Genomic DNA, 22,028 nt, shown 5'->3' on the forward strand with positions numbered 1-22,028 from the left:
CCAAAAGACCAGCCACAGAACTCTAGTCTTTCTTCTCCAGATCCCAGGGTTCTCACACTGGTTTTTCAGTACATTAAATCATCTCACCCCCTTATTTCAGTAGATTATCAGCAGGGTCATCTGGCTTTTAAGGTCTTACCCACTCATAAGAGTCAAAGCTGCATAGGCAAAGGAAAATTGTGATAAGTGTATGCATGGAGCCTTGCCTAATAAATTAAAACAAAATAACTAAGAAGCATTTTGCTTCTGAACACTTAATGCATCAGATGTTAAACAAGTAGAACTGAAAACCAACTGCAGGGCATTTTTACTGGGGAAAATTCTTATTTATCTTTTCCACGCTGAGCAGTGCCACTGGTGAAATAAGACCTTTCTTGACTAAGACAGTGATCCAGCTGGACACACAGGGAAAGTAGCTCACATACCTGTGCTGGAGTTTACCAGCTGCAGGACCAGCGGGCGTCTGGTTACGATGCCAGATCCACGTGGCAGAAAGTCCCTGAAATGAAACAGGAAGTTTCAGATGAGCGAATGATTGTTTCCTTCCCTTTTCACAGCTCTTCTGCTTCTATAAGCATTCACGGATTCTAACAAGGAGCCTCAGCCATGGGCACAAAAAAGTTTAAGGCACTAAAAACCAAGCACTCCTTCTCAAGGAGGATAAGAGCGTGGTGTTCTGAAGAGGTCTACACTCGCAGCACATCCCCTCTAATCCTCTCTGTAACAACTACAGCTCCTTCAGCTCATGTTCCAAGCTAACTAACAAGCCCATTTAATACAGCTGTCTGTACTCTGGAAAAAATTAATCTCTTTCATCAGAAAGAGGAGGGAAATTGAAGCAGAGCCCAAAAACTAGTGTGTCTCCTTTTGACAAAATACAACTACCCGAACTACAACAAAATCACTCACACCCTGCACTTTGGGGCTTGAGAAGCCACCACATTGTTCCAGCATGCAAACACCATATGATATATCTGAAAAATTAAACAGCAGCCAAAGGCTTGCCTCCACCCAGGGTTTCTCCTGGCTAACTACTCAAGACATTAAGTATTGCCAAGGCAAAAGCAGCAACAGCTTCCTTCTATATCCACAAGAACCCTGAATTTTTGTGTACTTCAAATCACTTCAAAGGAAGGAAGCATTTCACTATCCTTCTCTAAATGCTGACTTAGCAGCCACAGCCCACAAGCTCTCCTTTGATTTTTCTTTTTTTCCAAATCCAAGTGCTTTGAGCAAACCTAAGCATGCTCATTGCATCTGCCAATGACCTTGCTAGTGTGTGGCCTGGTTTTCAAGTACTCAGCTGTTCATGTGGCTCCTCAAGAGCCACTGAGCATTTCTGAAAATATTATCATTTGCTTCCTTACCTAGTAGGAGAAGCATCACTTCAAAACATGGTTCCTACAGCATGAATATAGTTTTCTTTGTTAAAAAGAAGCCCTACCTACATTACTTGGATTCTGGCACACAATCCTCCCTCCCTTGATAGCCGCAACAATGAATAATTTTGCTAATTCAGTAGTGATTTTAACTACTCTGGTGAATGAGAAATCCAGGGCCCTCCATTTTTAGCATCTGCTCTTAGTCCTGCATGAGCTTAACACTGACAAAGGAAGCGAAGACGAGGAACGAGCTGTTGTTTTAACACATCAGACAAGGACTTGAGCAGCTTTGTTTCAGCTCCTGGTTTGGCCACCGATTTCCTATGTAATCCTACGCAATTCCTTCTACTTCTCTGTGTTTCTCTTTTCTCAGCTATAAGAGTAACTCCCCATCTGTGGGCTGTCAGAATAACTTGGTAATATTAAAAAAACTGCAGAGTAGTTTCAAGTGAAGGGACAGTAAGAAGGCATCCTACAGTCTCTAACACCTCAAATAAAAATATCTCCTGTAAGTTTAAGTCTGGAGTAATGGGACCTCTGGTACAACTCTACCAGTTACTACTCCAAGTCTATGAGGACAGATAGGATCCACCCAAGGGCACTGAGGGAGCTGGCAGAAGGGCTCACCAAGCCACTTTCAATCATTTATCAGCAGTCCTGGCTAACCAGGGAGGTCCCAGTTGACTGGAGGTTAGCAAATGTGACACCCAGCTACAAGAAGGGCCAGGAGAAATATCAGGGAACTACAGGCCTCTCAGCCTGACCTCAGTGCTGGAGGAGGTTATGGAGCAGATCATCTTGAGTGCCACCACATGTACAGGACAAGCAGGTGATCAGGCCCAGTCAGCACAGGTTTATGGAAGGCAGGTCCTGCTTGACTAACCTGATCTCCTTCTATGACAAGGTGACCCGCTTAGTGGATAAGGGAAAGGCTGTGGATGTTGTCTACCTGGACTTTAGTAAGGCTTTTGACACAGTTTCCCACAGCATTCTTCTGGGAAGCTGGCTGCTCGTGGCTTGGACGGGCATACTCTTTGCTGGGTAAAAAACTGGCTGGATGGCTGGGCCCAAAGAGTTGTAGTGAATGGAGTTAATCCAGTTGGCAGCCATCACAAGTGTTGTTCCCCAGGGCTCAGTATTGGGGCCAGTTCTGTTTTAATATCTTTGGCAACGATCTGGACAAGGGGATCAAGTGCACCCTCAGTCAGTTTGCAGGCAGCACCAAGTTGGGCAGGAGTGTTGATCTGCTGGAGGGTAGGAAGGCTCTGCAGAGGGACCTGGACAGGCTGGATTGATGGGCCCAGGCCAACTGTACAGGGTTCAACAAGGCTCAGTGCCGGGTCCTGCGCTTGGGTCACAACAACCCCATGCAACGTTACAGGCTTGGGGAGGAGTGGCTGGAAAGCTGCCTGGCAGAAAAGGACCTGGGGGTGCTGGTCAACAGCTGGCTGAATGTGAGCCAGCAGTGTGCCCAGGTGGTCAAGGAAGCCAATAGCATCCTGGCTTGTATCAGTAAGTGTGGCCAGCAGAACTAGGGAAGGGATTGTCCCTCTGTACTTGGCACTGGTAAGGCCACACCTCAAATCCTGTGTTCAGTTTTGGGCCCCTCACTACAAGAAGGACACTGAGGTGCTGGAGTGTGGCCAGAGAAGGGCAACAAAGCTGGTGAAGGGTCTGGAGCACAAGTTTCAAGAGGAGCAGCTGATGGAGCTGGGGTTGTTTAGCCTGGAGAAGAGGCTCAGGGGAGACCTCATCGTTCTCTACAAGTGCCTGAAAGGAGGCTGTAGCAAGGTGGGGGTCGGTCTCTTCTCCCAAGTAAGAAGTGATAGAATGAGAATAAATGGCCTCAAGCTGCACCAGGGGAGGTTTAGATTGGATATTAGGAAAAATTTCTTCACAAAAGGGTTGTCAAGCATTGGAACAGGCTGCCCAGGGAAGTGGTTGGGTCCCCACCCCTGGGGTATTTAAAAGATTTGTAGATGTGGTGCTTAGGGACATGGTTTAGTGCTGGAGTTAGCAGTGCTGGGTTAACAGTTAGACTTGATGATCTTAAAGGTCTTTTCCAACCTAAACAATTCTATGATTCTAATAAGACCATAACCCATTCTCATTATTTCAGACTTCTCAGAAGTATAAGGAGTTAACCAGGGTTTGTCTTTCACTTGTTTTTCAAATAATACAGCTCTAGTTTTTCCATTCCAGTGGGATTAACCCTGGAATCTTTGAGGCATTGCATCATTCTAGCAGCTTTCTGCTGTCTCAGCTTCATTCCTATAGATGTCTGTGGTCAACACGTGAAAAAGTCCTACCCCAGCATCAGTTTTTAGAGTAACAAATCCATCTGAGCTGCACTGACTTATTTTGAACTTGCTGTACCTGACAAAGGTATCCTATTATTATAGATTCCCTTTCTAGCACACTGAGACAATACTCTAGCTATTGATCTCCAACTTGCAGTATCAAGTCCTGCTTTAGTGTAGGAAAAGCACCACTTGCCTTTACAAGAACAAGCCCTCTAGGAATTAAGATTCCACTTATGTTCTGTGTTTTCCTGAAGCTTTCTGCTTTGGCCAAGATCTTTATTTCTCTGCTGTCCTTGTCACAGCTACAAAGGCAAAACCTCAGGACAAAGGTAGACGGAAAACCTATGTGGCATCTGGGTTCCAGCATTAAAAAAAAAAAGATCCAATTTACTGTGTTAACTGAGTAGCTCCCAGACTATTCTAAGGAAAAAACACTAAGTCCTCATAGAAGACAAGATAACAAATCCATCAGCCAAATCTAGTCACCTAAATTAAGAATCTTACTGCCACTTTAATTCTGAGTGAAAATATGTGCAATCTGATACCCAATATCAGAAAATGAATGTGTGTTCTTATCCACATACTATTGGGGTGCACATGAAGTTCAACTTCTAAAGTTTTCTCTACATTTGACTCCTATCAGGAGTTACAGCCAAAAAGCTTTATTAAAAAAAAAAACAATTGATACAGTATCACCCCATTGTATCTATATTATTTCCAATTCTCTTATTGACCTCCTTTCTCTCCGGTCTCTTGAACAAACTCCTTCCTCCTCCTGCTCTGGCTAAGCCTTTCAAATCATAGACACCAAAAAGTACGTATTAGTAAATTCTGCAGCAAGCTGGCTGGGAGCCAAGGAGAAGGCAGTGTACAAGAGTCTTGCCTGCCCTCTTGCAGCAGGCATAATAAAATGCTTCTGTAAATAAACTACAACAACAGAGCATGTCTGGCATGGACAACATGCCCAGCCCAGGTTTTGAGTCCACTAAGGAGCCAGGGGAAAGATCTACACACACACCCCTATTGCTCCAGAAAGAGCAGCACAAAGCGATGAAATTAAGTCAGAATCAGGGAACTGATGTGCGAGATAAGAACAACCACATGCCAGATGACTTGAGCAGACAAGAGCAGAAGGGTTCAATAAACTGGCTTATTCAATTCCAGCACAGGAGATATAAGGTAGCGAGGCTGGGGGGACAAACAGAAAGATGGAGTAAGCCTTCAGAGATAACATGCTGTAAGGCTCCGAGTGCTGGAACGAGGGCAGCAGGGATCCCACTTGCAAGACAAGGCAGCCTCTAGCATGACATCAAAAGCAGACTTATTATATACATCGCTATACAAGACTTCGTGCCTGAAATACATTATTCAATTAGGTTGAGAGCACCATCCCCTCTTTTCCTCCTTCACTTTGTATCTTAAGAACTGAAAATTACTTTTTTATTACTTTGTTCATAACATGCAGAGCTGGCATGACAACATTTGATTTCCTATGCTTTTGAGCAGGAATACCACACTGTGCCACTTCTTCAGGCTAGGCTTCATCCAGAAAACACAGCAAAGTAGCAGCTAAAACAGACAGAGAAGCTGTATGCAGGGAATATAAATACTTAATTTGCTTGTAACTTTTTGCTTAGCTATTGACCTAAAATTCTTTATCAAGATATTGAGGTATCAGTTCTAGTAATGCAGTTCCAAGCATTTCAGAGTTGGAAAACTAGGCTCAGATCAGCTACATTCCCCAAAGCACCAGTTAGTGGGAGACTTATTTATACATATTTTCACACTCATCTTTTATTAACTACTGTCAGAGGGAGGATATCGAGCTAGATACATTTTTGGTCTGACCAGTGATAGATCTCTTCTAAACCAAGACAGCAAAAAGGACCAAGAATGCAAATTCTGATGAGACTCAGGCTGCAGAAGTTCAGGCAGGGGAGTGACATGAAAAGGCATTTCTTGTTATATTTTGCACTGCTCACTTCTGAAGTGCTTACACATGTTCTCGACTAGCTTCCCAGCTACCTCAGGGCAAACCCAATCACATCATCCCTTCCAGTCTTATTTCTATTTTAGTATGCAGAGCTGCATTAAAGTACAGATTTGGGCTGAAAGCTGCATTAGTAATGCAATAGTAAAAATAAATATTTGAGGGATGGAAAACAATCTAGCAGTTACTGTGGAATAACATTCGAACAAAATCCAAGCATGTCAGAAAGACATTAAGGCAATCTTGATGACATGCAACACCACATTTATAATTGGGACACTGGGGACTTGGGGTTTCCCTACTAGTTTTTTTTTTTTTAAATTAAAGCCAGACACTCTATATGAAAAACCTCCACGCATTAGGTATCTTGGAATCCTTCAGAACAAAAATGTGCTATTAACAATACAAAAAGCATGTTTGCTCTATAAACAAATTTCAGAGTTCATCTAATGACTTGTACAGTACAGAAGATTAGAAGTTAAAAAGTAACACGGTCCAAAGACATTTCCCCTAGACTATTTATAAGACACAGGAGACTGACAGACTGCTCGTAGCATTCAACAGATATTGTATGGAAAGGCAAGAACACGTTGATAGATACAGTCAGAAAAAAGTAGGACACATACCCATATGTAAAGTTTGGGACTTCCTGAAGAGGCACACATTGACACTTTCAGACAAGTTCCTTATGTTTATTCATTGCCACTACATTGAAGAAAATGTGACTGTCTCCATTAAAAGAGGAGACTCACACAAGCTGGTTTTCCGCAGTATGGCCACATTTATTCCTAGAGAACATAAAATTTGCTAGTCAAAAAATACTTGTTTACTCCTTTGGTCAAACAATTGATCTCAATCTGATGTCTTGTTAAACAAGAGATGACTAGATCTTTGGAGGAGGAACTAGTCTTCCAGCATCTCAGCAATCGTTACAGGCATATCGGGCCTGGTTCAATGCTTTGTTAGAATAAATGCTCTCAAACCTGATAAGCACAAGAGAAAAGTGATTGCATGAGCGAGTCTGTCCCTTTGTGCTTTGCTAGAAGTGGATTAGCTTACTGTTTTAGGTTTGTGCTCTATGTCTTAGAGATTCCCGTAACAGCTGATATTTAATTCCAGCAATATAGCATTTGCAGCCAACTCGCCTATGATCTTGTAGTTGTGCCGTTCTATAGCGGCAACCGTTATCTTCCTAACGGTGAAGGAAGGTAACATACTAACTGCACCCCTACACATTGGCTCAGACCACAACTGCTTCTCAACGGATCTTCTTCCAACTGCAAGCATGAGCATTGTGCATTCCCTCCTTCCATCAAATTCACATGGAAAAGCATCTCTTCCGGCCATCTCCTTTGCATTGCATATAGACGCTGTCTACTTTCTTGCAGCTCATTGCTTTAATAACAGAGGCCCCCTGAGGTTTGTCAAAAGATCATTATGTTGTACTGACCAAGAAATTGAACTCGAGCTATAAGCACACCCATGAGAGGCAACTGCATTCATGCAGATCTTCAGAGACAGACCCAACAGAAACACTTTCTTTTAGCTCATATGTTCTAGAAACCTTAACATGGCCGGACAAGAAGGCTTAGTGCAATCCCTTATGTGGCACTACAAATGCACTTTTACAAGCCCAGCTCTCAACCCAGAAAGAACTGAATTTCAGAACAGAAAGATACACACACAGGGAAACCCAAGAACATCTGTCAGTTCACAGGACAGGCAGCTAGGACTCCTGGACTATAAAATTAATTTTTCCCCACTGGTTTATTGAGCCCTGTGAACAAGCTACTCTGTTCCACAGAATTAAAGTGGGTTTGCACCTTCCCCATCCACTGGTAATCTGTATTTCTGAAAGGACTTTGAGTCAAAGCTTTTCCATGCATGATTTTAGTCTTCACAGAAGTTGCAACAAAATTCATCAGCAGTCAACAACAGAACTGAGTCCATGGTACCATCTCTTGTTCTAAATGGAGGACTGACCAAATGCTTCTATCGCCACTTACTTTCCCTCCCTCTATGGAAGCTGGAAGGCTTGCAAAGCTGTTTGTAGAGGGCTTTGAAATACAAATTTAGGCCTAGCCTAGATACAACAATACAGCATCCTTGCAGTTTGTCAGTCCTTTGAGATTCTTGGATTAGAATGCACTAGAGAAGGTAAAGCCTCAACTAAAAAGCCAAAACAGCAGCTTACAAAGACATAAAAGTAGTTCCAAAGAACAGAAGAGTGAACACCACCATCTGATCATTTAATTTCAATTTGATTTCTTATTAAATATCTACAGACAAATAGGGTATTAAGGGATGTGATTAATCCCCAGTTTGGATTATATTAGTTTCAGAAAATTAAGATTCACACAGCCTCCACAATTTCACATGGCTGTTTCTGTTTAAACCCAGTATTTGTTATTTCCTGTGTTCTAGTGGTGCCCAGGGACAGCAATTCAATCAGAACCGCACTGCACAAAGCACTATGCCAATCCACAGCAAGAAACAGTTCCTGCCCCTACGGATTTTACTGTCTGGTTACACAGTTCAGACCTGCTCCTGCTTAAGCTTCAAACTACCTTCATTTCATCTGTCAGGTCTTATAGTTGATCATTCCTCATTCGCACACATCCAGATCAAGAGTTCATTAGCTCACCAAGGCACGATGCATTATAAGAATCCCAAGACAATCTAGGAGTATCAGTACCTTTGATATATGACTTCCGATCACTGCACTGAATGGCAACATTCATATTATCTTCATACATGCTGCATTCTCTGAACAGCTCATAAGTCTCTCTAAACAGCACTTCATTTCACATCTGGCTATGTTTTCAAACATATTCTTACTCCAGCATGTGTGTCAAAGGAATCCTTAAAACACAGGCTGACACCTATGCAACACATCAGCCACAGGCTATCTGCAAGGCTAAAAATCATAGAATCATAGAACGGTTTGGGTTGGAAGGGACCTTAAAGATCACCTAGTTCCACCCCCCCTGCCATGGGCAGAGATACCTTCCGCTAGACCAGGTTCCTCAAAATATTTACTATTAATCTTATTGACTGCTAAAACAAACACCTCAGAAATGGTAGTAGCTTTCCACTTCTTAGACACTAACTCAAGCCTGGTGCTCCTTCGTAACAGACATCACCTAGTTCTACCAGAAGATAGAAGTCTGATGCAGGAACTGCCCTTGAGAGCATCCTCCTGGTCTGATGCCTTCAAGTGACATGCAAGTACCTTCATAAGCAATTCTGTAACTCAGATGACACGGGGCAAAAACAAGGACAAATCTGTTCATTCCTCTGCCACCCAGTAGGTTAACCAGAGGGCTGCGTTACAGGTTTAGACTTTCCTTTCCTGCTGACTTTGTGGCCTCTATGAGCTCTTATCTTTCCTGAACCTAAGTGCTTCTCAAACAAAAAAAAGCCAGACAGGCCAACATGAACCACAAGCATTTAAAAGTAGGTGCGTTATCAACAGAAGCACCCATCAACCTGCTATTCTAACTGTTTTTCTCTGCCCTTAGCTTTCATCTTCCTTTCATGCCACATCATGTGAACTTGGACACCAGTGCTACAGACTCATAATCACATAGTAAGTCTCATTTCTAGGTAGTCACATTTTTTTCCATCAAGGTTAGCACTTTTAGACTCAGAGAAGTTTAAGCCAGGGGATACATGTTATTTATCTGCCAATCTCCACAGCACAACAGTGCGCCTAGCCTTGACACGCTGTGAAAGAGTAATTCCATAAGCACTCAGTATAATATAATTTCTTAGGGTGGAATTGGTACTGGTCACACAATGGATACAATAGATCTTTATTTCTATATGTAAGTACACCACATACCAGCATACTGGCAATATTATTGCGCACAATGATTCATTATTCAAGAATACAATTGTGAAAAATAAAGACAGGCAATAGTTCACGAGTGTCATCATAATATACATGTTAGCAGAAACAAAAAAATTAAAGAGAAGGCTTCCCACTGCCTTGTACCTTGAGTTCCTATTTACAGTAGCACAAAGGGAGGTTAACACTATTGTGCTGCCTTGGAACACTTAAAAATGCTTAAGTAGTTCTGGCACTCGAACAGCATCTCCAACACCTAGCCATTTCTCCCCAGTACAGCTCTCCAGATCATTAGCCAAGAAGGGCCAAGCAGACCTCTTTTCAAGTTTGGAAGTTTGCTGTACATAAGCTGAGCTCCCAGAGACTGTCTTACAAACTTCACAGGTGCTGTCCAAGCAGTGCAAAGCACAAATGCTAGTATAAGCTGGACCTGTTTATAGCATACTACTGGATAATTTGCAAACAAGAGTCAGAGGGGATAGACAATGAAATAGAAAGTGACTTCTGAAATTTGCTCCTTCTCCTATTCCCCTATCAGCCTTGAGTTCTTCTATTCCTTTGCAGAGCACTGCAGTTGATACCAGCACAGGTCCCCAGCAAGCGTGAGGGGTATTCTGTCTGAGATGCCTTTATTAAGGTTTTAGGAAGAGACTGATGCACTGTGGTCTTCAAACATGAAAAGACAGCAACTATGCTAATCACTGTAAGAAAAAAAAAAAATAAGTGTAGAAATAGGCTGTATTACATGTTCACACTCCAAACCCGACATCATCATTCTCACCACAAGAATCACCTTTGTTTTGTTTCCTCTGCCCCTTTTAAAACTGACCAGGATGCCTTGTGTTCTGGTGCTGTCCTGCATCTTTTTCCCATGCTGTGCTCCCACTTTATTTAAAACAAGAAGTAGTGTATTCACGGAGTTAACATATGAAGTAAGTAAAGCCACATAAGGAACCTACATTTACTGCAAAAGGCAGCATTTCAAAAACCATAATGACCCCACATCACAGGCTTTGCCAAAAAGACAGGAAACTTTCAGGAGACTGCTCCCTCCAGGAGAATCCACCTCCATAGAAAACTGCATGGCTGGCTGTTTGAAAGCCTACATACAGTAAATTTGGCAAGTCAAATCCAGTTCCTTGTGAACTAGCATAATGGTGGGGTTTGTTTCACTGACATTTGGGACTAAACGATGTGCCATGGAGAGACAGCAGCTGAATGAGCTTCCATCTCAGCCATAGGGCTTATCTTCTTGTCATGGGACACAGCACAATTACTTGGTCACTGATCTAGATATACAGAGGTGACATTTCCAGTACTGCCCCCTGTCACCTTCTTGGTAATTTTGGGTAGAGCATAGATCATCTTTCCTAAAGAACAGGATAAAGCCTTTTGTTACTGAAATGCATTGCCATATTTATGAGCTCTTGTGGGTCTCTGGGAGGACCCACATGCCTTGAACATCAAAAGTGTTAATCAAAATGTCTCTGCCCTGCTCAGAATGCATTTGTTGAGTCAAGTGTGGGCTGAGGGGGCTCAGACAACTACAGAAGGGATAGGCCCTGGGCAATGTTCTCTTGCATCACTGATACTTCAGCTGCAGTGGCCATGTTCAGACATCAGCCTGCAGCACCTTCATAAACACTGCTAAAGCAAAAAGGAAAATGCATAGCAATTTTTATATGAACGCTTGCTTAGAAACAGCTCTCCCCCCTACCCTTCCCAGAGCACACTAAATCTCTTCCAGAGTGCACTAAATTCTGCTTTCCTGGCTTATCTCTGACTGCACAGACTGGTTCCCAAGGGTCAGTGCAGCCAGTGCCTTTCTCATTCAGCCTTTCCACATCTCCTTTTTTGGATCTCACTCAGCCCCTCCCCTGCACATACCTCTATGCAGGTCTCTGGAAGCAGTGGGATAAGATAAAAAAGTTTTCCTATTGTTTATTTTTATTTGAATCCTCTGGGCCGATTTTTCTGTTTCAGACGCCACTAGCTTCAGGGTACATCAAAATCTGGAAGACAGCTGTACGCACTATGCCAAGTCACGGCTGCACCAGAGCCTCTGTGCACAAGCTAATCTGATGCAGAGCTACAGAGCTTCATGGCTGTGCTGCTTCCACAGGGCAAGCGACATCCAAGGAGGGCAGAAGCATTCTTACACTTTAGGTATTACACTTTTATTCAGTGGCCTGGGGACCTGCCAGCCCGCAGAGTAAACTGGCACAGCCAAGGGTTTGCCCCAGGGATTTCTGCTGCTATATGTCTACGCTGATTATAAGGAAGCCAGCATACCCTAGCTTTATGCTTGGTAGACCTTACAGCAGGATCTGGCCTGACTTTCCAGGTACGCTATATATATTTTTAGATTACCTGAAAGTAAGGCAGAGATGTTGCTCCATTCTTCTGATGCACCCCTGCAAACTCATAACCAAGGTTTACCACATCCAATCAACTCACCGGCTGTGTTACAGCATAAAGCAAGACTTTCTGGTGGAGCTGCACTCCATCCCTAACTCAGTTTACTTAACATGTACTAAAGTCCCCACATACAGTGAGGAGAGACAGAAGATGAGCAAACAGAATTTCTCTCCATTAGAGAAGGCTGCACAGCTCCTGTGCTACATTTGTAGGAGGGGAGGAAGAGAACAGACAAGGGAATACCTTGGGAACAGGCTCACACACACAGGCATCACCATTTTTGCCAGTTTCCCACGGTCTGCTTTCTTCCTATCTAGAACTCTAAGCTTTCCCTCTCAGGGTCATTGCTGGGGCCTAGATGGGCACGTACCTTTAGGACATGAGAGTCTGAAATACAGGTGTTGGTCAGCCCCTTTTGAAGGATCAGCACTAGAACCTTGCACAAGGACACAGGGTCCATTCAAACAGACTCAGTATACAGACCACTAGGAATATCGGTTTTACTAAGTACTGTTCTTACTTGAATCTGTTGATCGAGGTTTATAGCCGTGCTTTGATTCCTGCTCTGGTATCATGAGATTAACTTTCCTTTTAGAAAAAAGCTTTTAAAATCATCACCCTCAGTCACAGGACTTCAGGTGCTGGGACTTTCTGAAAGCAATGCACACAATTTCATCAGCAAGCAACACCTGAAGCCCATCTGAAAGATCTCAGCTTCCCCCAGTCCTTGCAGACACCACAAAGTTCTCAGCTCTAGCACACCTTTTTCTAGGCAAAAGTATGAGCACCATTCATCACCTTAGCCATCCTGGGCAGGATACAGTCACAGCTGCCTGTACTGTAATGCAGGCCTCCTTTCTGGCTATGAGTGACCAAGGCTAAATTCTTTGCTTTTAAGTGCCACGGAGGGCTGTGACCCTGGGAATCCTGGCATACGACAGTGCCTTGTGTCATCCCTGCTGAGGTGGCCTGCAATGGGAGCAGATTGGATCCACGTGCTTCTCTCCCTAGTTGTGATCACTGACTAGATAGATAATCCCTTCAAGGGCTGCTGCTCTACAATTGCAGTGCAGCAACCAATCCAATCTGAGAGCCAGAACCAGGCCCAGGGGGATAATTCCCCTCCTACTTCCCTACAACATGGCAAAATCTACTTGTTTCCATAGAAACAAATCAGTTTTATGTCCACACAGCTCCTGCGTCCCTCACTGCTGTGCATCAGCCCCAAGCTGCAGAAGCTGAGGGATTTGAAGGAAGTGTCTACAGCTATAGGTCAAGAGTTTGCAGGAAAAACAAGAGGTACTCCCAGCACACAAACCCAACCATCTCATCTGAGATGCCATTTGCTTCAGTTCACCTCTGCTGTGAGAATTAATCAGGAATATCCTTCCCCTCCTCCATTTTGAGGGTTGACTTATCTGCCAGATCCCTCCCTGCTATCTTCCTGCAGATGGGTTAGCCCAGAATACGTGAGGATGTAGAACACAGATGGGAAAGGAAAACAGGGCACTCCAACACCTCAAGTGCACTTGTGAGCCAATTCCCTCTTTGTATTTTTGCAGGTAAAAACTGTAAAGGGATTTTCTTGTTTGGAACTCTGCATTTTACTGTGGAGGATTATTTAGAGAGTGGTACAGCCGACAGTGCATTGCCTGATCTCAAAAAGTCACTGCCCATTATAGCAAATGCCGCATTGACTCTAGGCTGCAGCGCTGGAGAAGGAAAGAGTCTTGAGAGAGCAGAAAATTGCAGCACTGCTGCTGTGCAGCTTCCTCTGGGATCTTTTGGCTAATAGAAAATGAAGTCCTGGATCTTGCTTGCTGCCTTGGGATATTATAGGTAAAGAATAACACATCACTGATTCTACATGACAATATCAGGAACTCAAAGGAATAAGCAGCCTGGTGTACGCTGAATGGATGTGGCACTAAGGATCACACATTTGTGGAAAATGCAGCTTTGATTTCAAAAATTACTATCCCAGGAGAAAGAAAACAAAGCTGGTTTCACACATTAAAAAAACAAACAAACATAACACCAGATCTGGGTAGCAATACCAGAATTCAGGGGGAAAAAGCAACCACAGCACTGGCTGGGTCCAGAGGCCTCCAGAGCCACAGGTATAAGAAATATTTCAGTAGCGTGATGTATTCTCCACCCCAGAAGCTGTAAACTAGACCCTCCTGTCCGCCTTGCCGAGTTTTCACCATCATATCATGAAAGCAAGTTTTCCTTTTGCTCTCTCCAAAGCATATATACCCTGGCAAAAATACGTCATGCAGATTTTATCTCCAGAATCTCCCTGCAACTTCCAGACAGTTTCTAAGAGGACAATACCAGGCATCAACACCACCCATGAGCATCAAATTAGTCCAGTTCTGATGGCAGTAGTGAAGAAACAGGTTTTTATGGCTATAAAGGTAAACCCGTGACCCAGCATCTTTGCTTGTCTTTCTCAAGCCGCACTGATCTGTCATGATACTGCAGTAACACCGCTCTGCTTTGGCACAAAAAAAAAAATTACTGACAAATCCTGGCTTTGCCATAACAGAAGGGTTGCAGCCCTGAACAACATGCCCTGTACAGCACTTGCAACTTGAGCTGGGAGAAAACAAAAGGACAAGCTGTACACTAGAACTCTGGGACATGAATGGCTGATGGGAAAGCACAGCCACAATAACACCCTAGGATTAATGTATGCTAAGACTGACGAGCAACAGGCTGACCTTGCTATTTCCCACCACCAGTGGGTTAATCTGTCCTAGCTCTCTGGAGTCAAGCTGCAGCTGAGCCTAGACCAAAGGCTGTCCAGCAGTAAAGGCTCTCCTGTGGTCATGGACACCACTAGACTGTGCAGCAGTAACTAATATTCAAACTATTCATCACATGGAGACTCTGGATAAAAAGGGGTTTATCACCCTTTTTGCCCTTCTCCCCTTCAGAAAAGGAAACCAAGTACAACGGCAGACTCAAAGATACCAAACACTCATGGTAAGTATCATCTTTGATTTCTTGTCAGAACTCCACCACCTCTGGAGTCCTGGTATTTGCTGCAAGACCTAAGAGAAGAACAAACATAGCTCAAGGCACAATTCATCACTGCAGTATGGCACTTCCTCCACTCCCAGACAGCACTGCGTGCTAGAGAAGGCGACAGTCTCCCCAGAGCCTGAAGGCCATAAAGGGACAGACAACTGAAAGGGCTCATTGGATAAGGCAAAAATCACTTTGATGAGCCCACTAATACAAACCCAAACGAAAGCTGTATGAGAAAAGGAGGTGGTATCTCAAGCCATGATGTGCTATTAGTGGCCAGACATGGGTAGTGGGTTTATAAAATTGAATGTATGAACCCTGATAATTTACCTTGGGTCAGCAGTAAGAGGCACGGTGTGCTGTGGACGGGGAGGTAGGGTGCTTCCCTTCCAACAGGCCAGGCAGGAAGGACAGAATTCTGTGGGGTAACAGAGTTATGCCGCACTCAGGCATCCTGACCAAACTGCCCAAGGTGCACAGTTGTCCTGCAGAGGGAATTTAAGATGCCAATGTATATCTCCACTCTGCCTGGAGAAGTGCCAAGCTCCTTGCTATGCGCTGCACCTCTGCAGTTTCAGATATAATTAGGATCACCCTGGCTGGAAACGTGGTGCAGAGGCACTGCTTCTTAAGCCCTTGAAGAAAAAACAGCATACTGACTGCTAACACCTCTAGTGCAGAGCAAACTCGGAGGCATTAAACTCTACTTCAAAAACCACAAAAAGATATCTCCATTTCAGGCTACACCAGAACAAAAGCTGAATCAATAGTCCCAGAAGAGATGAGCTTTTGACGTCCTGGCTGGTTCCAATGTGTCTGCCAGAGTCCTTTTGGACCAGTAGGATAGCACTTCATGTCCCAGGGAACATTTTTCTCTGGTCAAGTTTGGGCAGTGACCATAGGAGATGACAAAAAGACAGGTTTATATACAGATACACATCCACAGAATTTCTAAAGGAGTCCAAGTCTTCATGGAAAACTTTCAGGGCTTAAATTCAAAAAGCAGAGGAGAGTCAAAATTGGCATCACCTATTAATGGGCACTCTGAATCTATAGGAAAATTGTGGCCTAGTGACCTGGACAAACAGACCAGAGTCTTCCAGTCTTCCCTTCCTTTCCCTATTTTCCACAAGTAAAGGGTTTATCTAAATTCCTTCCCCTGATATCTTTCCCCACCCCTTCAAACCAATACACTGATTTCTAATAACATTTGCTTTTGCCTGTCCAGGTGTCCAGTTTGAATTCAACTTTGTCCAAACAGAAGATGGCAAAATATCAAGTGCTAATGCAGTGCCTCACTTGTTCTCTTGCAGTAAGTATTCTTTAAATATCATTCTTTCAATAGCCTGTACAAATTCATTCAAGGAAATGGACCTCTTGCTTGGAGTTTGGGGTGCCAGGTAGTTTGCAGGCCTGTCATAACACACACATCTTGTATGAACAGGCATAAACAGAGAGTAATACCTAGGAACAGGAACATCACATCAAAGTAGCACAGAGCGAATAAGTATATTGCTGGGATCTCTGCTGAGAGCTGCACTGATATAGAAGAGGTGACCCGAGTTTCAGCACTGGAGCTGCAGCACCAGCTCTGCAGTGTGACACATGTCACGCACCAATCCCTGAGGGCATTCAGCATTTTGGTACGTACCAACCTCCTCTTTACCTCTAACTATAACCCCACTGCGACAGATCTCCTCTCAAGGCCACTACCATGCTCAGGCAATTCCCAGCTATTCATAGAGGAGCTTCTATTAAAAGTAAAAATACAATCAGCTTAAGAAATAGCCAGAGATTACTCAAGAGATCACAGCAGCCAGAAAGAGAGAAAACCTAGCATGTGTATTAGAATCAAGGGGCCCCATCCTGACCCAGAGCAGTGCAAGTTCAGAATAAATCATAAGCAAGTCAGTGGAGCTAAACATCAGCATAAAAACTGTGAGAGTTAGAGCTTTTTTACTGGCTTAATTCTGAACTAACATGTCATCAGGTGTATTCCCCTGCTGACAGAGAATTGTTCCTGTGCTGGCAGGCAGGTGGCAAATGGACAGTTATTTCCATTTTAAGCCCCTGTTTGTAGAAGTTTAGAATTACTTGGATGAAGAGCTCTCAGAGCTGAAACAGCCTGTTAATTTGTTGTCAGAGCCCTGAGCCAGATCCCACATAACTTACCCTGCCTTTACACATGCAAAAGTGGCAGGAAGGCAAAGAGGAGGAACTGAACAAAGACTTCAAGATTTTTGCCTTTAGGTACCTCTTTCCTTGTTCTAAGAAATTCAGCACAGCCTCCCGTCCCTGGATCTCCACTCAAAAAAAAAACCCCAAAACCAATAGTTTTTCCTAGTGCTCTCCAGGGTAAGTTAGCTCTGCTGTAAAAACATTTGCAGATGTTGAGAACCAACTGCTCAGCACCTCTGTAGACTTCTGCCTACTGATGCTTTGAGAAAGGGTCTAAATGCAGCTGAAAAACTACTCTGAAATACAGCTGCAGTTTCTGCTCAGTTTTTATACAGCATTACAGCAACACTGCCTGGCTCTTCAGCCAAAATCCACAGCAGTATCAGTTTACTATCGGCTATGTCCTCTCTGAGGCATCCCATATACTACACTGACCACTCTTATATGAAGACTGTTTCGCAGCCACAAAATGACAGTCCTAGCACAGTCAGACAGGATCCCAGCAATTCTCGTGTTTGTTATGGTAGCATTAACTCTTCACCCTTCAACACAGCTGCAACAATGCAACCTAAAGCCATAAGAAACAGGAAAGGGAGTGTTAAAGGGGACTGCTGAGGCAATACATTATTAAAATAGTATTTTCACCCCCAGACACGCAAGTTCAATTCCCATTTCAGTCACAAGTGAGGAACTGGGTTTATTCCAAACCTCATTTTGTATAATTTATTGTCCATTGTGACTGCAACACAAGTATTTTAGCAGAGCTTATAGCTTTGGGACTAAAGCCTGATTTTTAGGAAGGGAAGAGTCAACAATGTAGGTCTTGGAAGTTTTGGGATTCTTTATACTTGTCTCCAGGAGCATTTAGGGAAACAGCATCTTTTAAAGAAAAAAAAGTACCCTCAAACATCTATGTTAGAAATTGATGTTTTCAATACGAAAGCTACACTGCTCTTCTGTTAGCTTAATTGCTGCGTCCAGGGCTCTAAGAAAAGCCACACAAGTCACAAGACTTGCAGAAAAGTGGCAGAAGTTGGCAAGTTTGCTTCCAGTCAGCAAGACACAGCTTGAGGAGCTTGCATAACGTCTGCTTCCAAGATGCTTCCAAAAGCAGGCTATGCTGAACTGCAAGAAGCTACTGACCAGGGATTGAAACACCGTCTCACATCCATTTGCTCATGGCTGGGTCTGCCAAGGCTTTCAGAGCATCTAACACGGCAGAGAACAATCAGAGACACTGTTAGATTTCAGACTCAGGGCTCATTCTTCCTGTACTGTGTCTTGAAGGAAAGGAAAACAGTTATCTGTTATAGTCAGCACCAACCTAGGAGCTGTGACAAGCCTGAAGGTCACGCAGGAAGCCACCGTCAGCAACTTAATAGTCCTGCCTGCCCATCTATATAAAACAGATTAAGAAACTTACTGAGCCACTTTACATTCAATTGTTATTAAAGTACTCACTAATAGGACTTTGAAAACAGAGCTGGACATCAGTACAAAGTATCAACGAGTCACCTGGAATAATTGTTTAAATATCTAACATTAAATTGTGCTCTCAGTTGCCAGTCACAATGTTTTGATGCATACTCCTGCCTGCTCCTCAGTAAACATTGAAATGTTGTCTCAGTCCTCTCTTCATAGCCACCCCAATATTTATAGTATGAGCTCTGAGCAAGACATCCAGTTCTCATGACTAAACTCCATCAAGTCACTCAAAAATAAGCATGATGCATGCTTTAGAAGAATCACAGATAAATGTAAATACAGAGAAATAGCTTTTTGGAGCTTTTCAGAACCAGTCCTGCTTGCAGTCTGACCACCTCCAGGCCCAACCAGACCATCTGAGTGCTTAAAGTCACTAGGGACAAAACCCTGGGCTCATTCCTCTATACGGCTGCGCTACCCATCCCTGCTCCTAAAGACTATGCTCAAAAATTTAAGTGCTACCAGCTCATCTAGTGCAGCCTCTCATCTCCCAATGCTTTCTAAGAACACCCTGACTCCTCAGATCCAGGATCTGATCTATGCCAGCAGCCAAAGGTGGCTGCATGAGTCCCAACCTCTCTGCAGAGCAGACCTAAGTAACCAGCAACATCGGGCAAACGAGGCTGCCTGAACAGCTAAAGCTCTTGACACACCACTTCTGGAGAGAAGGCAGGTCTTTCAAAGGGCTCAGGCGATATCGCTGTACCACCCTTGCAAAGTTTTAATTTATTGTTAGGAAAAATAGTTTCCTACTTTACAGTTAACCTTTTATAGTGTTATTTCAAGCATCCATTAGTTATATACACCTACATGACAGACCAACAGCCTCTCCTTTCTACAGATGGAGAAAAAGGTATAAAAAGAATTAGTTGCACAAGAATTTAGTTTCAGAGCTGAAAACAGAACTCTGTCTCAAGGCTGAGCATGCCCATCTGCACGTTAGAGACATTACTGCTTTACCTTGAGCTTTCACTCTATCAGGACATGTAGAACCAGGTCTGAGCTCAGGAAAAGAAGATTTCAAGCGGAATGAGAAACTGTCCCACTAGTGAGATATTTTCCCACCATGCATGACTAGATTTTTTTTTTTTTGGACCAGGTTTAGTTTTAGCTCTCCTCCCAACTAGCAGTACTCTGACTCATATGGTTACAGATTTGAGAGTTCAAGAAGGAAAGTATTACACCCAAAGTTTTTTGGGTGGTTTTTTAGTGGCATATCAAGGAAGTTGGTTACCCTGCATATTACCGGTAAATTTCCTTCCACAGATGCCACCTCAAAACCAGTTTTACATTGAGCATATAGGCTGGACACCATATGCTTCTAGGTGACTGCCTGCCACCCCTTCAGTAAATCATCTGGTTTTGCCACTCAAACGCACTACCCGAAACAAATATCTGAGTATTGGCTCACATGGGTGGAGCACACATGGGTTTGCTTGTGTCTAATAAATTCACCACTCAAGGCATCATATAAGTTTCACCCCAGTAGCTAGAACACAGCAAGAACTGTTTTCTTGATCAACTTAGCATAAGTTGTCAACTTCTTCCATTTCTCCTCAAAAAGGTTCACCTTAAAGATGCTAAGAAATCCTTACTCAGAATTTTTACTCACACTTGTACAGACAGGCTCAAACTTGAAGTTAAGTACAAAGTAGGACATTTAGTACTTCACCAGCTCAGGAAGGGGATTGCTTCCCGCCTTAGAGCAACATTTCCAGAAGCTGCCTCAGATAGGAGGTGCTGCAGACAGACTCCCACACCTTCTATTTAAGTCTAGCGGAGTTCTGCCTGCTCAGAGCATCTGGCGAAGTCAGGTTCAAGGACTTGACTTGGCACCCCCAGCTAGGTATTAAACTACGGCTTCTGAAAACAGGCAGTAGCCTTTAAAAACAGAAGGTTGTCTTTGCATTGCGTTTTTTTTTTTTTGACTGTGTGAAAAGTTATAAACCTGGAGTTTTGAAAAAACAGTAACAGCTGACAGCTTTAGCATAGGGGAATTCTTCTGGGAACTTCCGACTTCTTTGCCCCACTGGTTTTACAGACTCTTTACAGCCCTGTACCACAGCATACTGTTTATAGAGTAAATACACAAAAAACCACACCACATACCTATCTCAAAGTACAGGAAGGACTAACCAAAGCTCAGGATGCTCCAAGATTCCCAACATGAGGATTATCATGGTAACAAGGAAGAGTCCACACTAGCAAAGGTGGCATCCTCCTGATCTGCCAGCTATCAGGTGGTGAATCCCAGCAATGACCAGGCAACCTGTCACTTTCACACAACAGGAGGTCCAGGCAAGCCCCAGCTTGCGCAACACTGAGCATCAGCTTCCAAACCGGAGATAGAGCTGGTTTCCTTTCCCTGGGTAAATTCTGATATGATCCAAGACGTGCCATAAGGATCTTTTTTCCTAGTGAATATAAGGCTAGTGGGCAGTTACCAGAAGTATGAGGTCATCACTAAAGAGTTAAGCTGAAGAATACAGTCAGACAGCGAGATCTGCAGAGAACACCTAACCGCTGCAGGATGTAGAAAAGATACTAGACTTGTATTTACTTGAGCCAACCCCTATAACATTAAAGCAAGTAGTCACAGGACAAATACAGGCAGACACTGCTGCAGCATCTACAAACTTTGAGATTCATGCCTTTTTTTAGCCCTTACAGCCATCCATGTTATGTTTTAACTTAATTATGTATCTCCTCCTAGTGTTCCTCCTCCCACAAGTGTTTGCTCAGAACTGTACAGATTTCTCTTCAGTTACATTACTTTATCTTGCGGTCTGCTGTAACACATTATCCATTTCCCCCAGTGCTCCATATTTTCTTCCTTCCCCGATTAATCTGAGATGAAAAATCCATATTTTCTTCACTGAAGACCAAAGGCTTGCTGCCATTTGAAGGACTATTATTTGACCACGATTTATTTCTCTGAACAGCAGAATCCTGCTCCTGGCTCTTTCACCATCCTCTGCAACCCTAAATAAGTCAGTTCCCAAGCAATGCCAATGTCTTTAACCCACAAACACACAACAGCATTTGGTCAGCTCATAGATGTATTTATCACACAACAATTAAGGGTCCATGACTTGTAATTACTCTCTCTCTGCCAGCACTCTGGGCATGTGAATGTATCTCAAAGAAGAACAAAAAAAAACAGAAGAATCATATTTAAGAACCCTTTTGTGGCCAGACCAGAGCACATTAGTGAGCGTATCTTCTTGTTTAAAAAATCTGCCACTGAAGTACTGCATTGACGCTCAGCATTACCCAGTACAGCAGACATCCTCTATCTATACATAACATTGCTATAATTTTTAGAGGATTTAAACCCTCAGTTCTCTTCATAGCATGCAAGCTCACAAAGCATGTACTACAGCAGA

General features: G+C 43.4%; 1 protein-coding gene across 12 annotated transcripts in view; it reads right to left on the reverse strand.

Moving 5' to 3' along the window:
- DNM1 (dynamin 1) overlaps positions 1-22,028 on the reverse strand; it is a 71,237-nt gene that overhangs the window by 44,266 nt on the left and 4,943 nt on the right. For all 12 annotated transcript variants that reach the window (XM_087753158.1, XM_087753163.1, XM_087753154.1 and 9 more), the window contains exon 2: positions 426-499. In XM_087753158.1, coding sequence (XP_087609284.1) covers positions 426-499 — 74 coding nt within the window. The remainder of the gene's footprint in view (positions 1-425; positions 500-22,028) is intronic.

Source organism: Nipponia nippon, unplaced genomic scaffold, assembly GCF_047370975.1.
Source record: "Nipponia nippon isolate SJK-2023a ecotype South Korea unplaced genomic scaffold, ASM4737097v1 scaffold_16, whole genome shotgun sequence".
NCBI classification, from domain to species: Eukaryota; Metazoa; Chordata; class Aves; order Pelecaniformes; family Threskiornithidae; genus Nipponia; species Nipponia nippon.